The sequence below is a fragment of the Engystomops pustulosus genome, chromosome 2, assembly GCF_040894005.1.
Source record: "Engystomops pustulosus chromosome 2, aEngPut4.maternal, whole genome shotgun sequence".
Taxonomy (NCBI): Eukaryota; Metazoa; Chordata; class Amphibia; order Anura; family Leptodactylidae; genus Engystomops; species Engystomops pustulosus.
Window position 1 is genome coordinate 260,476,518 of NC_092412.1, and position 18,003 is coordinate 260,494,520.

At 49.5% G+C, this 18,003-nt stretch overlaps 1 protein-coding gene across 1 annotated transcript; it reads right to left on the minus strand.

Moving 5' to 3' along the window:
• Positions 1–1,354: 1,354 nt before the first annotated feature.
• LOC140117111 (cystatin-B-like) lies at positions 1,355–13,294 on the minus strand. Its single transcript, XM_072133546.1, has 3 exons — positions 13,120–13,294; positions 3,473–3,574; positions 1,355–1,486 (listed from the first exon to the last, which is right to left on the minus strand). The coding sequence occupies exons 1-3, from the start codon at positions 13,258–13,260 to the stop codon at positions 1,355–1,357; spliced, it is 375 nt and encodes a 124-aa protein (XP_071989647.1). The 5' UTR covers positions 13,261–13,294.
• Between the last annotated feature and the right edge of the window lie 4,709 nt (positions 13,295–18,003).

The window sequence follows — 18,003 nt, forward strand, 5'->3', positions numbered from 1 at the left end:
CCATGAAACTGCCTTGGCTGCCACCGCGGACAAAGTCTCACCTGTGCAATGACCTGGTGGTACCGCTCCGCAGCAAGTCCAACCCGCTTTGCGGCGGGCTCTGGTGAAGACCAGGTGCTACTAACACTCCGCTCCCAGGTGCCGGCTCACATCATCATCCGCGGTGGTCCTGGGGGTTCACTACCCCTGGAGCCTGACAATTACAGGCTTATGGAAGGTAAAGGCATCTCGGTGACTTCTTATATGTTATTGTATGTTTATGTTTATTCCATATTTATTAACTTTTCTGTATAATTTTACAACCAAAGCAGCACCGGCGCTTTAGCATTCAAATATTTTTTTCCAACATTTTTTTATAATGAGTATTTCACATATTTGCAGGGAGAACAATAGATAAGTCACTATAGTGAGTATTTCAGTGATCGGCCTTCTATATAAGACTTGTATTAAATCTTATCAAATAGTTTCTTTAAGCAAATGGACTCCATAGAACTCCTGACTTTAAGGACAATCGATCCCCAACACCCAGATCCTACTCCTCCTTACAACACATGTGGAAAAGTATATAAAAGTAATAAACACAGCCAGACACATGACTCTACAAGATTGAATCAAATTACCTACAGAAAACATTCAAAAAGTAAGTTAAATTTTAAAAAAATGTAATTATTATGTATCCTACATTACATAAACTGTGAATGTGTTAGCATTTTGGAATTAATTGTATTTTTTCAGATGGCGTAGCAAAATAATAATGTAACAGGTCAAATCTAATGTCAAATAGGTAAATGGAAAACTTTATCATTATTTTGTATCCGCATATCTATTCTATGCTATAACGTCATCACATGACCCAGTTGCCCCCAATAAGAAGGTCTGGAGGTCAGACGGTGGTCACATGACCCAGTCTCCCCTAATAAAAAGGTCTGGAGGTCAGAAGGTGATCACATGACCCAGCCTCCCCTAATAAGAAGGCCTGGAGGTCAGACGGTGGTCACATGACCCAGTCTCCCCTAATAAAAAGGCCTGGAGGTCAGACGGTGGTCACATGACCCAGTCTCCTCTAATAAGAAGGTCTGGAGGTCAAAAGATGATCACAAGACCCGGCCTCCCCTATCAACAAGGTCTGGAGGTCAGACGGTGATCACATGACCCAGGTGCCCCCAATAGGAAGGTCTAGAGGCCAGAGATCGGGGATCAACCAAATTATATAACCAGAATACTGATGATCAGTCGCAGTTAAATGTCCAAAAATATCTCCAGAGAAATTTTTATTTATTCATCTTTTTCTTTATTTAGTGACTACAGACACAAGACGCCATGGAAATTCCTCTGTTATAAAGACTCGGAGCGTCTAAGGGAAATACACAATGGGGTCACTGAGCTTCTTCTGTAGCTGATATGCATGCAGGACCGGTGTCTTCCCATTAAATGGAAGAGGCTCGTAGATTCGGAGATGAACGTACTGACCCTTCGCAATCTTGACCTGAGGAGAGACAGAGGGACAGGTGACGTCAGGACAGGAGGAGAGACAGAGGGACAGGTGACAGCAGGACAGGAGGAGAGACAGAGGGACAGGTGACGGGTGGACAAGACAGGATGGAGGCACAGAGGGACAGGTGACAGCAGGACAGGAGGAGAGACAGAGGGACAGGTGACAGCAGGACAGGAGGAGAGACAGAGGGACAGGTGACAGCAGGACAGGAGGAGAGACAGAGGGACAGGTGACAGCAGGACAGGAGGAGAGACAGAGGGACAGGTGACATGAGGGGACACAGAGGGACAGGTGACAGCAGGACAGGAGGGGACACAGAGGGACAGGTGACAGCAGGACAGGAGGAGAGACAGAGGGACAGGTGACAGGAGGAGACACAGAGGGACAGGTGACAGGAGGGGACACAGAGGGACAGGTGACAGGAGGGGACACAGAGGGACAGGTGACAGGAGGAGACACAGAGGGACAGGTGACAGGAGGGGACACAGAGGGACAGGTGACAGGAGGGGACACAGAGGTACAGGTGACAGGAGGGGACACAGAGGGACAGGTGACAGGAGGGGACACAGAGGGACAGGTGACAGGAGGGGACACAGAGGGACAGGTGACAGGAGGAGACACAGAGGGACAGGTGACAGGAGGAGACACAGAGGGACAGGTGACAGGAGGAGGCACAGAGGGACAGGTGACAGGAGGGGACACAGAGGGACAGGTGACAGCAGGACAGGAGGAGGCACAGAGGGACAGGTGACAGGAGGAGACACAGAGGGACAGGTGACAGGACAGGAGGAGACACAGAGGGACAGGTGACAGGAGGAGACACAGAGGGACAGGTGACAGGAGGGGACACAGAGGTACAGGTGACAGGAGGGGACACAGAGGGACAGGTGACAGGAGGGGACACAGAGGGACAGGTGACAGGAGGGGGCACAGAGGGACAGGTGACAGGAGGGGACACAGAGGGACAGGTGACAGCAGGACAGGAGGAGGCACAGAGGGACAGGTGACAGGAGGAGACACAGAGGGACAGGTGACAGGACAGGAGGAGACACAGAGGGACAGGTGACAGGTCAGGAGGGGACACAGAGGGACAGGTGACGGCAGAACAGGATGGAGGCTCAGTACATGGTGCGGGTGGAGGGGACATCTCTATGGCCCCCAGTTATTATAGTGTCTGCGCCAGTTTTCTGTCTGACGTTGCACTAGAAAGAACCTGGAAACTCCTTGTACATGTAGTTACAAAGTGTCTGCACCAGTTCTGTGTTATGGCTGCTCTGTGTTCAACAAGACAGAAAAAATGTGCATCTAAAGGAGCTGTTACTGCTAATCCCGACCCTGCGCCACATTTATTACTGACGGGAGACACAAAAATACAAAGTGCACCAAAAAAATGGTGCAGGGGGCGCCAGATGCATGAACACCCGGCCCCAGTAATCTGCCGCCCCCTGCACACTCCGCAGGACCCTACACATAGTACAGACTGATAAATTTGGACTTATGGGGCTCATTTACTAAAGGTCCAAATGCCGCACTTTCGGCTTTCCCGAATATTTCCGATTTGCGCTGAATTTCCCTGGGATTTGGGCGCATGCTTTGGATTGTGGCGCATCAGTGCCGGCTTCCATGCGCCGTAAATCGGGGGCGTGGCAGTCGGAAAACCTGATGCATTCGGAAAAACCGTGGTATTTAAAAAAAAAATTGTGTTGCAAGATCGGCACTTACATGCACCGAGGAAAAGAAGGTGAACTCCGGCGGACCTCGGCGCAGCAGCGACACCTGGTGGACATCGGGCACACGGCCTTAGTGAATCGCGGCAGAACCCGAATCCTCACTGGATAAAGCGTCGCTGGATCGCGACAGGACCGGGTAAGTAAATGTGCCCCTATATGTCACATTGGGAGATGTTATACTATTGTGACTTAGGAGAAGAAGATGTATCTGTGCACAGACCACGCTGCAGCGCTGGAGGTCACTTACCTTCACAAAGTAGTTTTTTCCAGAAACAATTTGGGTTTTGTAGACAACGGCCTCAAAGATTTTGACTTTAATCTTAGATTGTTCCAGAAACTCAAGTTTTACCTAAAAACACAAACAGAGTTTTTTTGCTTGTTTTTAGTTGATATTAGCCGCGCAGTATAAATACATAGAACATTGTCCTCTCTTATGATGGTGGTTCTGTTCCATGTACTGATCTGGGAGATGGATAGGAGTAGTCGGAGGTCCCTTATGCATCTTCCAGGCTCAGTTACTATACAGCGACAGGGAAGTCATGTCACTCCTAACAGAGACTGGACCGTGGGAAGTGCTGGATGTTGTGTATTTGGACTCATCCAAGGCATCTGATACTGAACCATATAAAGGGTTTTTATACAATATGAGACTGCGGGACCAGGGGAACATCTTTATAACTGGGGTATCTATTGGTTTAGTGATAGAAAACAGAGGCTCGTGTTCACATTATCACAGGGATCAGTACTAGTGGTTATGGTTAACAGTGTGTACAGGAGTATTTTTATTTGTAGATGATAATAAGCTCTGTAAAAATACATACGAGGGGCATAGTATAATATTAGAGAGGAAGATATAATTACATTACAGAGGAGGATAGTATAGCATTACAGAGGAGGATAGTATAACATTACAGAGGAGGATAGTACAATATTACAGAGTATAATATCACAGAGTAAGACATGATTACGTTACAGAGGAGGATAGTACAGTATAATATTACAGAGAAAGTTAGTAAAATATTGATGACATTGCAGAGTAGGATAATATAATATTAATGAGGAGGATGGTGTAATATTACAAAGGAGGATAGCATAATATTACAGAGGAGGACAGTATAATATTACAGAGGAGGATATGATAATATTACAGAGGAGGACAGTATAATATTACAGAGGAGGATATGATAATATTACAGAGGAGGATAGTTAAATATTACAGAGAAGGATAGCATAATATTACAGAGGAGGATAGTATAATATTACAGAGGAGGATATGATAATATTACAGAGGAGGATAGTTAAATATTACAGAGGAGGATAGTATAATATTACAGAGAAGGATATGATAATATTACAGAGGAGGATAGTATTATATTACAGAGGAGGATATGATAATATTACAGAGGAGGATAGTTAAATATTACAGAGGAGGATAGTATAATATTACAGAGAAGAATAGTATGATATTACAGAGGAGGATAGTATAATATTACAGAGGAGGATAGTATGATATTACAGAGGAGGATAGTATGATATTACAGAGGAGGATAGTATAATATTACAGAGGAGGATAGTATAATATTACAGAGGAGGATAGCATGATATTACAGAGAAGGTTAGTTAAATATTACAGAGGAGGATAGTTAAATAGTACAACGGTAAGATCAGCAAATAAGAACCAAAGGAATAGGAAAAGGGAAAATCATATACAGTGCATGTACACTAATGCCAGAAGCCTCACAAATGAGAGGGAGGAACTGGAAGTCTTAATATAATATTGTGTGTGTGTGTGTGTGTGGGGGGGGGGGGGGTAATAACAATGACTGTGTTGTTAATATTGATGGTTCCGGTCATCTTAGAAAAGATCATATAAATACAATAAGGGGAGGGTTTTGAGAATGCAATGTCCTTATGGGTGGAGGTAAAAAGACTAAAATATTCCTAGGGGTTTGTTATAAAGCACCAAAAATATTAAACTGCTGCTAAGTCAAATAAGAGAGGCCTCACAGTCCAGTGAAGATGTTATCATAGGGGACATCAATAATCCAACATAGACTGGGGTGCAGAAACCTGCAGGTCCTCCTGAAGCCAACAAGATGTGGGGCACTTCCAGACATTACCTTACAGGAAATCTACCATCAGGGGGCGGTTCTCTGGCTTAGGGGGGAGGGAGGAGGTGGCAGTTATCTTGGGCAAAGCTGTGTGTATTTAACAGATGATGGAGACCCTCAGTCTCATTTGCCTATTTTTTTATAAAATAAGTGTCATAGGGGGCTAAACAAAGAGCGGATTCTGCCAGAAGGTTCAAGTATCACCATAGACAGGGGGCATCCTCTACGCCTAGAGGTGAGGGGGTTCTACCATCACCATAGACAGGGGACATCCTCTACACCTAGAGGAGAGGAGGTTCTATCATCACCATAGACAGGGGGCATCCTCTACACCTAGAGGAGAAGAGGTTCTACCATCACCATAGACAGGAGGCATCCTCTACACCTAGAGGAGAGGAGGTTCTACCATCACCATAGACAGGGCACATCCTCTACACCTAGAGGAGAGGAGGTTCTACCATCACCATAGACAGGGGGCATCCTCTACACCTAGAGGAGAGGAGGTTCTACCATCACCATAGACAGGGGCATCATCTACACCTAGAGGAGAGGAGGTTCTGCTATCATCATAGACAGAGGGCATCCTCTGCACCTAGAGAAGAGGAGGTTCTACTATCAGCATAGACAGGGGGCATCCTCTACACCTAGAGGAGAGGAGGTTCTACCATCACCATAGACAGGGGGCATCCTCTACACCTAGAGGAGAGGAGGTTCTGCTATCACCATAGACAGAGGGCATCCTCTGCACCTAGAGAAGAGGAGGTTCTACCATCACCATAGACAGGGGGCATCCTCTACACCGAGATTAGAGGAGGTTCTATCATCACCATAGACAGGGGGCATCGTCTACACCTAGAGGGGAGGAGGTTCTACCATCACCATAGACAGGGGCATCCTCTACACCTAGAGGAGAGGGGGTTCTACCATCACCATGGACAGGGGGCATCCTCTACACCTAGAGGAGAGGGGGTTCTACCATCACCATAGACAGGGGGCATCCTCTACACCTAGAGGAGAGGAGGTTCTACCATCACCATAGACAGAGGGCATCCTCTACACCTAGAGGAGAGGAGGTTCTACCATCACCATAGACAGAGGGCATCCTCTACACCTAGAGGAGAGGAGGTTCTACCATCACCATAGACAGGGGGCATCCTCTACACCTAGAGGAGAGGTGGTTCTATCATCACCATTGACAGGGGGCATCCTCTACACCTAGGGGAGAGGAGGTTCTGCCATCACCATAGACAGAGGGCATTCTGTACAACTAGAGGAGAGGAAGTTCTACCATCACCATAGACAGGGGGCATCCTCTACACCTAGAGGAGAGGAGGTTCTACCATCACCATAGACAGAGGGCATCCTCTACACCTAGAGGAGAGGATGTTCTACCATAACCATAGACATGGGACATCCTCTACACCAAGAGGAGAGGAGGTTCTACCATCACCATAGACAGGGGGCATCCTCTACACCAAGAGGAGAGGTGCTTCTACCATCACCATAGACAGGGGGCATCCTCCACAACTAGAGCAGAGGGGGTTCTACCATCACCAAAGAAAGGGAGCATTACCTACGCCTAGAGGAGAGGAGGTTCTACCATCACCATAGACAGGGGGCATCCTCTACACCTAGAGGAGAGGTGGTTCTATCATCACCATTGACAGATGGCATCCTCTACACCTAGGGGAGAGGAGGTTCTGCCATCACCATAGACAGAGGGCATTCTGTACAACTAGAGGAGAGGAAGTTCTACCATCACCATAGACAGGGGGCATCCTCTACACCTAGAGGAGAGGAGGTTCTACCATCACCATAAACAGAGGGCATCCTCTACACCTAGAGGAGAGGATGTTCTACCATAACCATAGACATGGGACATCCTCTACACCAAGAGGAGAGGAGGTTCTACCATCACCATAGACAGGGGGCATCCTCTACACCAAGAGGAGAGGTGCTTCTACCATCACCATAGACAGGGGGCATCCTCCACAACTAGAGCAGAGGGGGTTCTACCATCACCAAAGAAAGGGAGCATTACCTACGCCTAGAGGAGAGGAGCTTCTACCATCACTATAGACAGGGAGCATCCTCTATGCCTAGAGGAGAGGAGGTTCTACCATCACTATAGACAGGGAGCATCCTCTATGCCTAGAGGAGAGGAGGTTCTACCATCACAATAGACAGGGGGCATCCTCTACGCCTAGAGGAGAGGGGGTTCTACCATCACCATAGACAGGGGGTATCCTCTACACCTAGAGGAGAGGAGGTTCTACCATCACCATAGACAGGGAACATCCTCTACACCTAGAGGACAGGAGGTTCTACCATCACCATAGACAGGGGGCATCCTCTACACCTAGAGGACAGGAGGTTCTACCATCACCATAGACAGGGGACATCCTCTACACCTAGAGGAGAGGGGGTTCTACCATCACCATAGACAGGGAACATCCTCTACACCTAGAGGACAGGAGGTTCTACCATCATCATAGACAGGGGGCATCCTCTACACCTAGAGGAGAGAAGGTTCTGAAAATCACCATAGACAGGGGCATCATCTACACCGAGAGGAGTGAAGGTTCTACCATCACCATAGACAAGGGGAATCCTCTACACCTAGATGAGAGGAGGTTTTAGCATCACTATAGACAGGGGGCATCCTCTACACCTAGAGGAGAGGAGGTTCTATCATCACCATAGATAGGGGGCATCCTCTACACCTAGAGGAGAGGAGGTTCTACCATCACCATAGACAGGGGGCATCCTCTACTCCTAGAGGATAGGCGACGCTACCATCACCATAGACAGGGGGCATCATCTAAACCTAGAGGAGAGGAGGTTCTACCATCTCCATAGACAGGGGGCATCCTCTACACCTAGAGGAGAGGTGGATCTATCATCACCATAGACAGGGGGCATCCTCTACACCTAGAGGAGAGGCAACGCTACCATCACCATAGACAGGGGGCATTCTGTACAACTAGAGGAGAGGAGGTTCTACCATCGCCATAGACAGGGGCATCCTCTACACCTAGAGGAGAGGAAGGTTCTACCATCACCATAGACAGGGGGCATCCTCTACACCTAGAGGAGAGGAGGTTCTACCGTCACCATAGACAGTGGGCATCTTCTACACCAAGAGGAGAGGTGCTTTTACCATCACCATAGACAGGGGGCATCCTCTACACCCAGAGTAGAGGTGGTTCTACCATCACCAAAGACAGGGAGCATCCTCTACGCCTAGAGGAGAGGTGGTTCTACCATCACCATAGACAGGGGGCATCCTGCACAACGAGAGCAGAGGGGGTTCTACCATCACCAAAGACAGGAGACATACTCTACGCCTAAAGGATAGGAGGTTCTACCATCACCAAAGAAAGGGAGCATTATCTACGCCTAGAGGAGAGCAGGTTCTACCATCACAATAGACAGGGGGCATCCTCTACGCCTAGAGGAGAGGAAGTTCTACCATCACCATAGACAGGGGCATCCTCTACACCTAGAGGAGTGGAGGCTCTACCATCACCGTAGACAGGGGGCATCCTCTACACCTAGAGGAGAGGAGGTTCTACCATCACCTTAGACAGGGAACATCCTCGAAACCTAGAGGACAGGAGGTTCTACCATCACCATAGACAGGGGGCATCCTCTACACCTAGAGGACAGGAGGTTCTACCATCACCATAGACAGGGAACACCCTCTACACCTAGAGAAGAGGAGGTTCTTCCATCACCATAGACAGGGGCACCCTCTACACCTAGAGGATAGAAGGTTCTACCATCACCGTAGACAGGGAACATCCTCTACACCTAGAGGAGAGGAGGTTCTACCATCACCATAGACAGGGGGCATCCTCTACACCCAGAGGAGAGGTGGTTCTACCATCAACAAAGACAGGGAGCATCCTCTACACCTAGAGGAGAGGAGGATCTACCATCACCAAAGACAGGGAGCATTATCTACGCCTAGAGGAGAGAAGGTTCTACAATCACTATAGATAGGGGGCATCCTCTACACCTAGAGGAGAGGAGGTTCTACCATCACCATAGACAGGGGGCATCCTCTACACCTAGAGCAAAGAAGGCTCTACCATCACCATAGACAGTCGGCATCCTCTACACCTAGAGGAGAGGCGACGCTACCATCACCATAGACAGGGGACATCCTCTACACCTAGAGGAGAGGAGGTTCTATCATCACCATAGACAGGAGACATCCTCTACACCTAGAGGAGAGGAGGTTCTACCATCACCATAGACAGGAGGCATCATCTACACCTAGAGGAGAGGAGGTTCTACCATCACCATAGACAGGGGGCATCATCTACACCGAGAGGAGAGAAGGTTCTACCATCACCATAGACAGGGGGCATCCTCTACACCTAGAGGAGAGGAGGTTCTACCATCACCATAGACAGGGGGCATCCACTACACCTAGAGGAGAGGAGGTTCTACCATCACCATAGACAGGGGGGCATCCTCTACACCTAGAAGAGAGGAGGTTCTACCATCACCATAGACGGGGGGCATCCTCTACACCTAGAGGAGAGGAGGTTCTACCATCACCATAGACAGGGGGGCATCCTCTACACCTAGAGGAGAGGAGGCTCTACCATCACTATAGACAGGGGGCATCCTGTACACCTAGAGGAGAGGAGGTTCTACCATCACCATATACAGGGGGCATCCTCTACACCTAGAGGAGAGGAGGTTCTACCATCACCATATACAGGGGGCATCCTCTACACCTAGAGGAGAGGAGGTTCTACCATCACCATAGACAGGGGACATCCTCTACACCTAGAGGAGAGGAGGTTCTACCATCACCATAGACAGGGGACATCCTTTACACCTAGAGAATAGGAGGTTCTACCATCACCATAGACAGGGAGCATCCTCTACACCTAGAGGAGAGGAGGTTCTACCATCACCATAGACAGGGGGCATCCTCTACACCTAGAGGAGAGAAGGTTCTACCATCACCATAGACAGGGGGCATCCTCTACACTTAGAGGAGAGGAGGTTCTACCATCACCATAGACAGGGGGAATCCTCTACACCTAGAGGAGAGGAGGTTATACCATCACCATAGACAGGGGGCATCCTCTACACCTAGAGGAGAGGAGGTTCTACCATCACCATAGACAGGGGGCATCCTCTACACCTAGAGGAGAGGAGGTTATACCATCACCATAGACAGGGGCATCCTCTACACCTAGAGGAGAGGAGGTTCTACCATCACCATAGACAGGGGGCATCCTCTACACCTAGAGGAGAGAAGGTTCTACCATCACCATAGACAGGGGGCATCCTCAACACTTAGAGGAGAGGAGGTTCTACCATCACCATAGACAGGGGACATCCTCTACACCTAGAGGAGAGGAGGTTCTACCATCACCATAGATAGGGGGCATCCTCTACACCGAGAGGAGGTTCTACCATCACCATAGACAGGGGCATCCTCTACACCTAGAGGAAAGGAGGCTCTACCATCACCATAGACAGGGGGCATCCTCTACACCTAGAGGAGAGGAGGTTCTACCATCACCATAGACAGGGGGCATCATCTACACCGAGAGGAGAGAAGGTTCTACCATCACCATAGACAGGGGGCATCCACTACACCTAGAGGAGAGGAGGTTCTACCATCACCATAGACAGGGGGGCATCCTCTACACCTAGAGGAGAGGAGGTTCTACCATCACCATAGACAGGGGGGCATCCTCTACACCTAGAGGAGAGGAGGTTCTACCATCACCATAGACAGGGGGGCATCCTCTACACCTAGAGGAGAGGAGGCTCTACCATCACTATAGACAGGGGGCATCCTGTACACCTAGAGGAGAGGAGGTTCTACCATCACCATATACAGGGGGCATCCTCTACACCTAGAGGAGAGGAGGTTCTACCATCACCATATACAGGGGGCATCCTCTACACCTAGAGGAGAGGAGGTTCTACCATCACCATAGACAGGGGGCATCCTCTACACCTAGAGGGGAGGAGGTTCTACCATCACCATAGACAGGGGGCATCCTCTACACCTAGAGGAGAGGAGGTTCTACCATCACCATAGACAGGGGACATCCTTTACACCTAGAGAAGAGGAGGTTCTACCATCACCATAGACAGGGAGCATCCTCTACACCTAGAGGAGAGGAGGTTCTACCATCACCATAGACAGGGGGCATCCTTTACACCTAGAGGAGAGAAGGTTCTACCATCACCATAGACAGGGGGCATCCTCAACACTTAGAGGAGAGGAGGTTCTACCATCACCATAGACAGGGGACATCCTCTACACCTAGAGGAGAGGAGGTTCTACCATCACCATAGACAGGGGGCATCCTCTACACCGAGAGGAGGTTCTACCATCACCATAGACAGGGGGCATCCTCTACACCTAGAGGAGAGGAGGTTCTACCATCACCATAGACAGGGGGCATCCTCTACACCGAGAGGAGGTTCTACCATCACCATAGACAGGGGCATCCTCTACACCTAGAGGAAAGGAGGCTCTACCATCACCATAGACAGGGGGCATCCTCTACACCTAGAGGAGAGAAGGTTCTACCATCACCATAGACAGGGGGCATCCTCTACACCTAGAGAAGAGAAGGTTCTACCATCACCATAGACAGGGGGCATCCTCTACACCTAGAGAAGAGGAGGTTCTACCATCACCATAGACAGGGGGCATCCTCTACACCTAGAGGAGAGGAGGTTCTACCATCACCATAGACAGGAGGCATCCTCTACACCTAGAGGAGAGGAGGTTCTACCATCGCCATAGACAGGGGGCATCCTCTACACCTAGAGGAGAGGAGGTTCTATCATCACCATAGACAGGGGGCATCCTCTACACCTAGAGGAGAGAAGGTTCTACCATCACCATAGACAGGGGGCATCCTCTACACCTAGAGGAGAGGAGGTTCTACCATCACCATAGACAGAGTGAGACTGTGGAACTCTATGCCACATGACGTTGTTATGCTGGATACTTTGTACGTGATCAGGAGAGGTTTGGATGCCTTTGTGGAGAACAAATGTATCGCGATTTATGGGGAAAACCTTGTTTTACAGATGGAACTGCATATTTTTTCAGTCTTATCTGCAGAGGAGGAGAGAAGTAACATTACAGAGAAGGATACAATAACATATCGGGGAGGATAGTATAATGTTATCATATTATAATATTACAGATAAAGGATGTAAAAGATACAAAGTAGAATAGTAAAATATGACAGAGAAACATAGTATATTATATGGGATTATACAATTATATTACAGATAAGGTTTGTATAATATTACAGAGGCGCAGAGGAAGGGTTAATGAAGTGTAATGGAGATAAATGAAAGGTTCTGACCTTGGACCAAGATCATAGAAAGTAGAATAATGTGGTGATTGGTGAGTGTAAAAATATCACGTGATACATGTGACGGGACACTGAGACACCATGCTGCATGGCTGTAGTGCTAACCCCTGAGCCACCGTGCTGCATGGCTGTAGTGCTAACCACTGAGCCACCGTGCTGCAACGCTGTAGTGCTAACCACTGAGACAATGTGCTGCATGGCTGTAGTGCTAACCACTGAGACACTGTGCTGCCCTCCATGTTCTGTTGTGTCTTTGCTTCCTCTGGATCAGCGCTGTAGGATTATAGGTTGGATTTGTTGGACCTGAGTCTCATCTACTACCATATATAACTCTTGGTATTAGGAGGGATGTATAGACCCAGTATCAGTGATAGATGGAGGCTGCTATCATCCGGGTCACTTACCTCATCACAGAGATCTTGTACATGTTCTGTGGCCGGGAGTTCTGGACCCAGTGATCCAGGAAGCTGATTCTTCTCTCCATAGGTGCGATGCTCTGCAGTAAAAGACACAAGGAATAATAGAGCAATGTGAGAGGCGGCCATAGTGAGTGCTAGCTCTGCAGCCTATACACAGGGCTGTATCCACCTGCTTATATATCCCTGGACTGTACCACTGCTGAGTGACAGGGGGATCCCTGCATGGAGGGGACGTTCTGCTTTCCTGTGTGTGATGTCTTATAGGGAGAGAAAGCCAAAAATCAGGAGAAGATAAGAAAATATCCAGTCCAGATGTGACATCCGATCAACACGGATAAAATAGAAGAACCCAATATTGTGATTATAGTTGAAGCTTTAATATTTTCACTCACAAACATATATGTTCTACATTGCATTGCACTATATACAATAATGTGCTATAGTTGCAGCACAACCTGGAGGAGACAGGAGACAGGCAGGAAGGCTTGGAGCTCGCAGGAGCTAAGCAAGGAGCACATGGAGGAGCACATGGTGGAGCACAGGGAGGAGCACATAGAGGAGCACATGTAGGAGCACATGGTGGAGGACATGGAGGAGCACACAGAGAAGCACACGGAGGAGCACACAGAAAAGCACATGGCGGGGCACATTGAGAAGCAAAAGGAGGAGCACATTGAGGAGCACATGGAGAAGCACATAGGGGAACACATGGAGGAGCACATGGAGAAGCACATAGAGGGGCACATTGAGGAGCATATTGAGAAGCACATGGAGAAGCACATTGAGAAGCACATTGAGAAGCACAAGGAGGAGCACATGGAGGAGCACATTGAGAAGCAGATGGGGGAGCACATTGAGGAGCACATGGAGGAGCACATTGAAAAGCACATGGAGAAGCACATGTAGGAGCACATGGAGGAGCACATGGAGGAGCACATGGAGGAGCACATGGATAAGCACATTGAGAAGCACATGGAGAAGCACATGGTGGAGCACATGAAGAAGCACATGGAGAAGCACATTGAGAAACACATGGAGAAGCACATGGAGGAGCACATGGAACAGAACATGGAGAAGCACATGGAGGAGCACATGGAACAGAACATGGAGAAGCACATGGAGGAGCACATGGAACAGAACATGGAGAAGCACATTGGGGAGCACATGGAGGAGTACACAGAGGAGCACAATGAGAAGCACATGGAGGAGCACCTGGAGAAGCACATTGAGGAGCACATGGTGGAGCACATGTAGGAGCACATTGAGAAGCACATGGAGGAGCACATGGATGAGCATATGGAAAAGAACATAGAGAAGCACATGGATGAGTACATGGAGAAGCACATGGAGAAGCACATTTAGAAGCAGATGGAGGAGCACATGGAGAAGCACAAGGAGGAGCACATGGAGAAGCACATGGAGGAGCACATGGAGGAGCACATTGACAAGCACATGGAACAGAACATGGAGAATTGCAAGTGTATGAGTTGTTTTTAAGGTAATCTCCTCCTTCATTCATCCCCTGGGAGCCCCAGTCAGGAAGTGTTTATAACATCAGGCTGACCCGCAACCTATCACCCAGGACCCAAGTCAGCGAATATCATCCCGACTGGCGTCACAAACATTTCCCTACAAGTCCTTTAACTCCCCGACCCTTTTTAGCGAGCAGAGTGGCATCCCTGATCCCCGTCAGAATCTCGATCTAAGGTGATGGTGTGCTACAAATGCGCTGTATTGCGTTTCACTAAGATGGTGCACCTGTTTTCCTTTATGTATTGCTCCCCGCTCAGGTCCCTGGAGTTCAGCTTCTTCTTCCTTGTGCATGTAAGTACATTGCCTGTGTATAATGTGCTGTACAGGGAGTCACTAAGATCGTGCTCCCGATATCCTGCATGTGTCGCTTCCCCGCTCAGGTCCCTGGAGTTCACCTTCTTCTTCCTGGTGCATGTAAGTGCATTGTCCATGTATAATGCGCTGTGCCGGGAGCCACTAAGATCCTGCGCCCGATATCCTGCATGTGTCGCTTCCCCGCTCAGGTCCCTGGAGTTCACCTTCTTCATCCTGGTGCATGTAAGTGCATTGTCCATGTATAATGCGCTGTGCGGGGAGTCACTTAGATCGTGCGCCCGATATCCTGCATGTGTCGCTTCCCCGCTCAGGTCCCCGGAGTTCACCTTCTTCTTCCTGGTGCATGTAAGTGCATTGTCTGTGTATAATGTGCTGTGCGGGGAGTCACTAACATCCTGCGCCCGATATGCTGCATGTGTCACTTCCCTGCTCAGGTCCCCGGAGTTCACCTTCTTCTTCCTGGTGCATGTAAGTGCATTGTCCATGTATAATGTGCTGTGCGGGGAGTCACTAAGATCCTGCACCCGATATCCTGCATGTGTCGCTTCCCCGCTCAGGTCCCTGGAGTTCACCTTCTGCTTCCTGGTGCATGTAAGTGCATTGTCCGTGAATAATGCGCTGTGCGGGTAGTCACTAAGATCCTGCGCCTGATATCCTGCATGTGTCGCTTCCCCGCTCAGGTCCCCGGAGTTCACCTTCTTCTTCCTGGTGCATGTAAGTGCATTGTCCGTGTATAATGCGCTGTGCAGGGAGTCACTAAGATCCTGCGCCTGATATCCTGCATGTGTCGCTTCCCCGCTAAGGTCCCTGGAGTTCACCTTCTTCTTCCTGGTGCATGTAAGTGCATTGTCCGTATATAATGCGCTGTGCGGGGAGTCACTAAGATCCTGCGCCCGATATCCTGCATGTGTCACTTCCCCGCTCAGGTCCCCGGAGTTCACCTTCTTCATCCTGGTGCATGTAAGTGCATTGTCCGTGTATAATGCGCTGTGCGGGGAGTCACTAAGATCCTGCGCCTGATATCCTGCATGTGTCACTTCCCCGCTAAGGTCCCCGGAGTTCACCTTCTTCATCCTGGTGCATGTAAGTGCATTGTCCGTGTATAATGCGCTGTGCGGGGAGTCACTAAGATCCTGCGCCTGATATCCTGCATGTGTCACTTCCCCGCTCAGGTCCCTGGAGTTCACCTTCTTCTTCCTGGTGCATGTAAGTGCATTGTCCGTGTATAATGCGCTGTACGGGCAGTCACTAAGATCGTGCCCCAATATTCTGCATGTGTCGCTTCCCCGCTCAGGTCCCCGGAGTTCACCTTCTTCTTCCTGGTGCATGTAAGCGCATTGTCCGTGTATAATGTGCTGTGCGGGAAGTCACTAAGATCCTGCACCCAATATCCTGCATGTGTCGCTTCCCCGCTCAGGTCCCCGGCGTTCACCTTCTTCTTCCTGGTGCATGTAAGTGCATTGTCCGTATATAATGCGCTGTGCGGGGAGTCACTAAGATCCTGCGCCCGATATCCTGCATGTGTCACTTCCCCGCTCAGGTCCCCGGAGTTCATCCTGGTGCATGTAAGTGCATTGTCCGTGTATAATGCGCTGTACGGGCAGTCACTAAGATCGTGCCCCAATATTCTGCATGTGTCGCTTCCCCGCTCAGGTCCCCGGAGTTCACCTTCTTCTTCCTGGTGCATGTAAGCGCATTGTCCGTGTATAATGTGCTGTGCGGGGAGTCGCTAAGATCCTGCACCCAATATCCTGCATGTGTCGCTTCCCCGCTCAGGTCCCCGGCGTTCACCTTCTTCTTCCTGGTGCATGTAAGTGCATTGTCCGTGTATAATGCGCTGTACGGGCAGTCACTAAGATCGTGCCCCAATATTCTGCATGTGTCGCTTCCCCGCTCAGGTCCCCGGAGTTCACCTTCTTCTTCCTGGTGCATGTAAGCGCATTGTCCGTGTATAATGCGCTGTGCGGGGAGTCACTAAGATCCTGCACCCGATATCCTGCATGTGTCGCTTCCCCGCTCAGGTCCCCGGAGTTCTCCTCCTTCTTCCTGGTGCATGTAAGTGCATTGTCCGTGTATAATGAGCTGTGCGGGGAGTCACTAAGATCCTGCACCCGATATACTGCATGTGTCGCTTCCCCGCTCAGGTCCCTGGAGTTCACCTTCTTCTTCCTGGTGCATGTAAGTGCATTGTCCGTGTATAATGAGCTGTGCGGGGAGTCACTAAGATCCTGCGCCCGATATCCTGCATGTGTCGCTTCCCTGCTCAGGTCCCTGGAGTTCATCTTCTTCTTCCTGGTGCATGTAAGTGCATTGTCCGTGTATAATGCGCTGTGCGGGGAGTCACTAAGATCCTGCGCCTGATATACTGCATGTGTCACTTCCCCGCTCAGGTCCCAGGAGTTCACCTTCTTCTTCCTGGTGCATGTAAGTGCATTGTTCGTGTATAATGCACTGTGCTGGGAGTCACTAAGATCCTGCGCCCGATATCCTGCATGTGTCACTTCCCCGCTCAGGTCCCCGGAGTTCACCTTCTTCTTCTTGGTGCATGTAAGTGCATTGTCCGTGTATAATGTGCTGTGCGGGGAGTCACTAAGATCCTGCGCCCTATATCCTGCATGTGTCGCTTCCCCACTCAGGTCCCTGGAGTACACCTTCTTCTTCCTGGTGCATGTAAGTGCTGATCTTGCGACACAATTTTGAAAGTGAAATTGCGTGGGTTGTCCGAAGGCCACGCCCCCGATTTGTGTTGCATGAAAGCCGGCGCCGATGTGCCACAATCCGATCGCGTGCGCCAAAAACACTGGGGCAATTCAGGGCAAAGCGGAAAAATTTGCGAAACCCGACGGAAATGTGTTTGACGGACCCTTAGTAAATGTGTCCCAATGTGTGAAACCAACCTAATTCAAATTTGCTTTTACAGTAACGCACTTCAAATATCTTGTTCACGTGACCGAGGGAAGTTTCTGGCGCGGTGGAGATGATCAGGGATGAGGCCCCCCCCCCCCCACCTGGGGTCAGTGT

Coding starts and splice junctions, on each gene's coding strand:
- LOC140117111 (XM_072133546.1), bottom strand. CDS start 13,260: ATGGCCGCCTCTCACATTGCTCTATTATTCCTTGTGTCTTTTACTGCA. Junction 3,575..13,119: donor TACAAGATCTCTGTGATGAG/GTAAGTGACCCG, acceptor TTGTGTTTTTAG/GTAAAACTTGAGTTTCTGGA. Junction 1,487..3,472: donor GAAAAAACTACTTTGTGAAG/GTAAGTGACCTC, acceptor GTCTCTCCTCAG/GTCAAGATTGCGAAGGGTCA.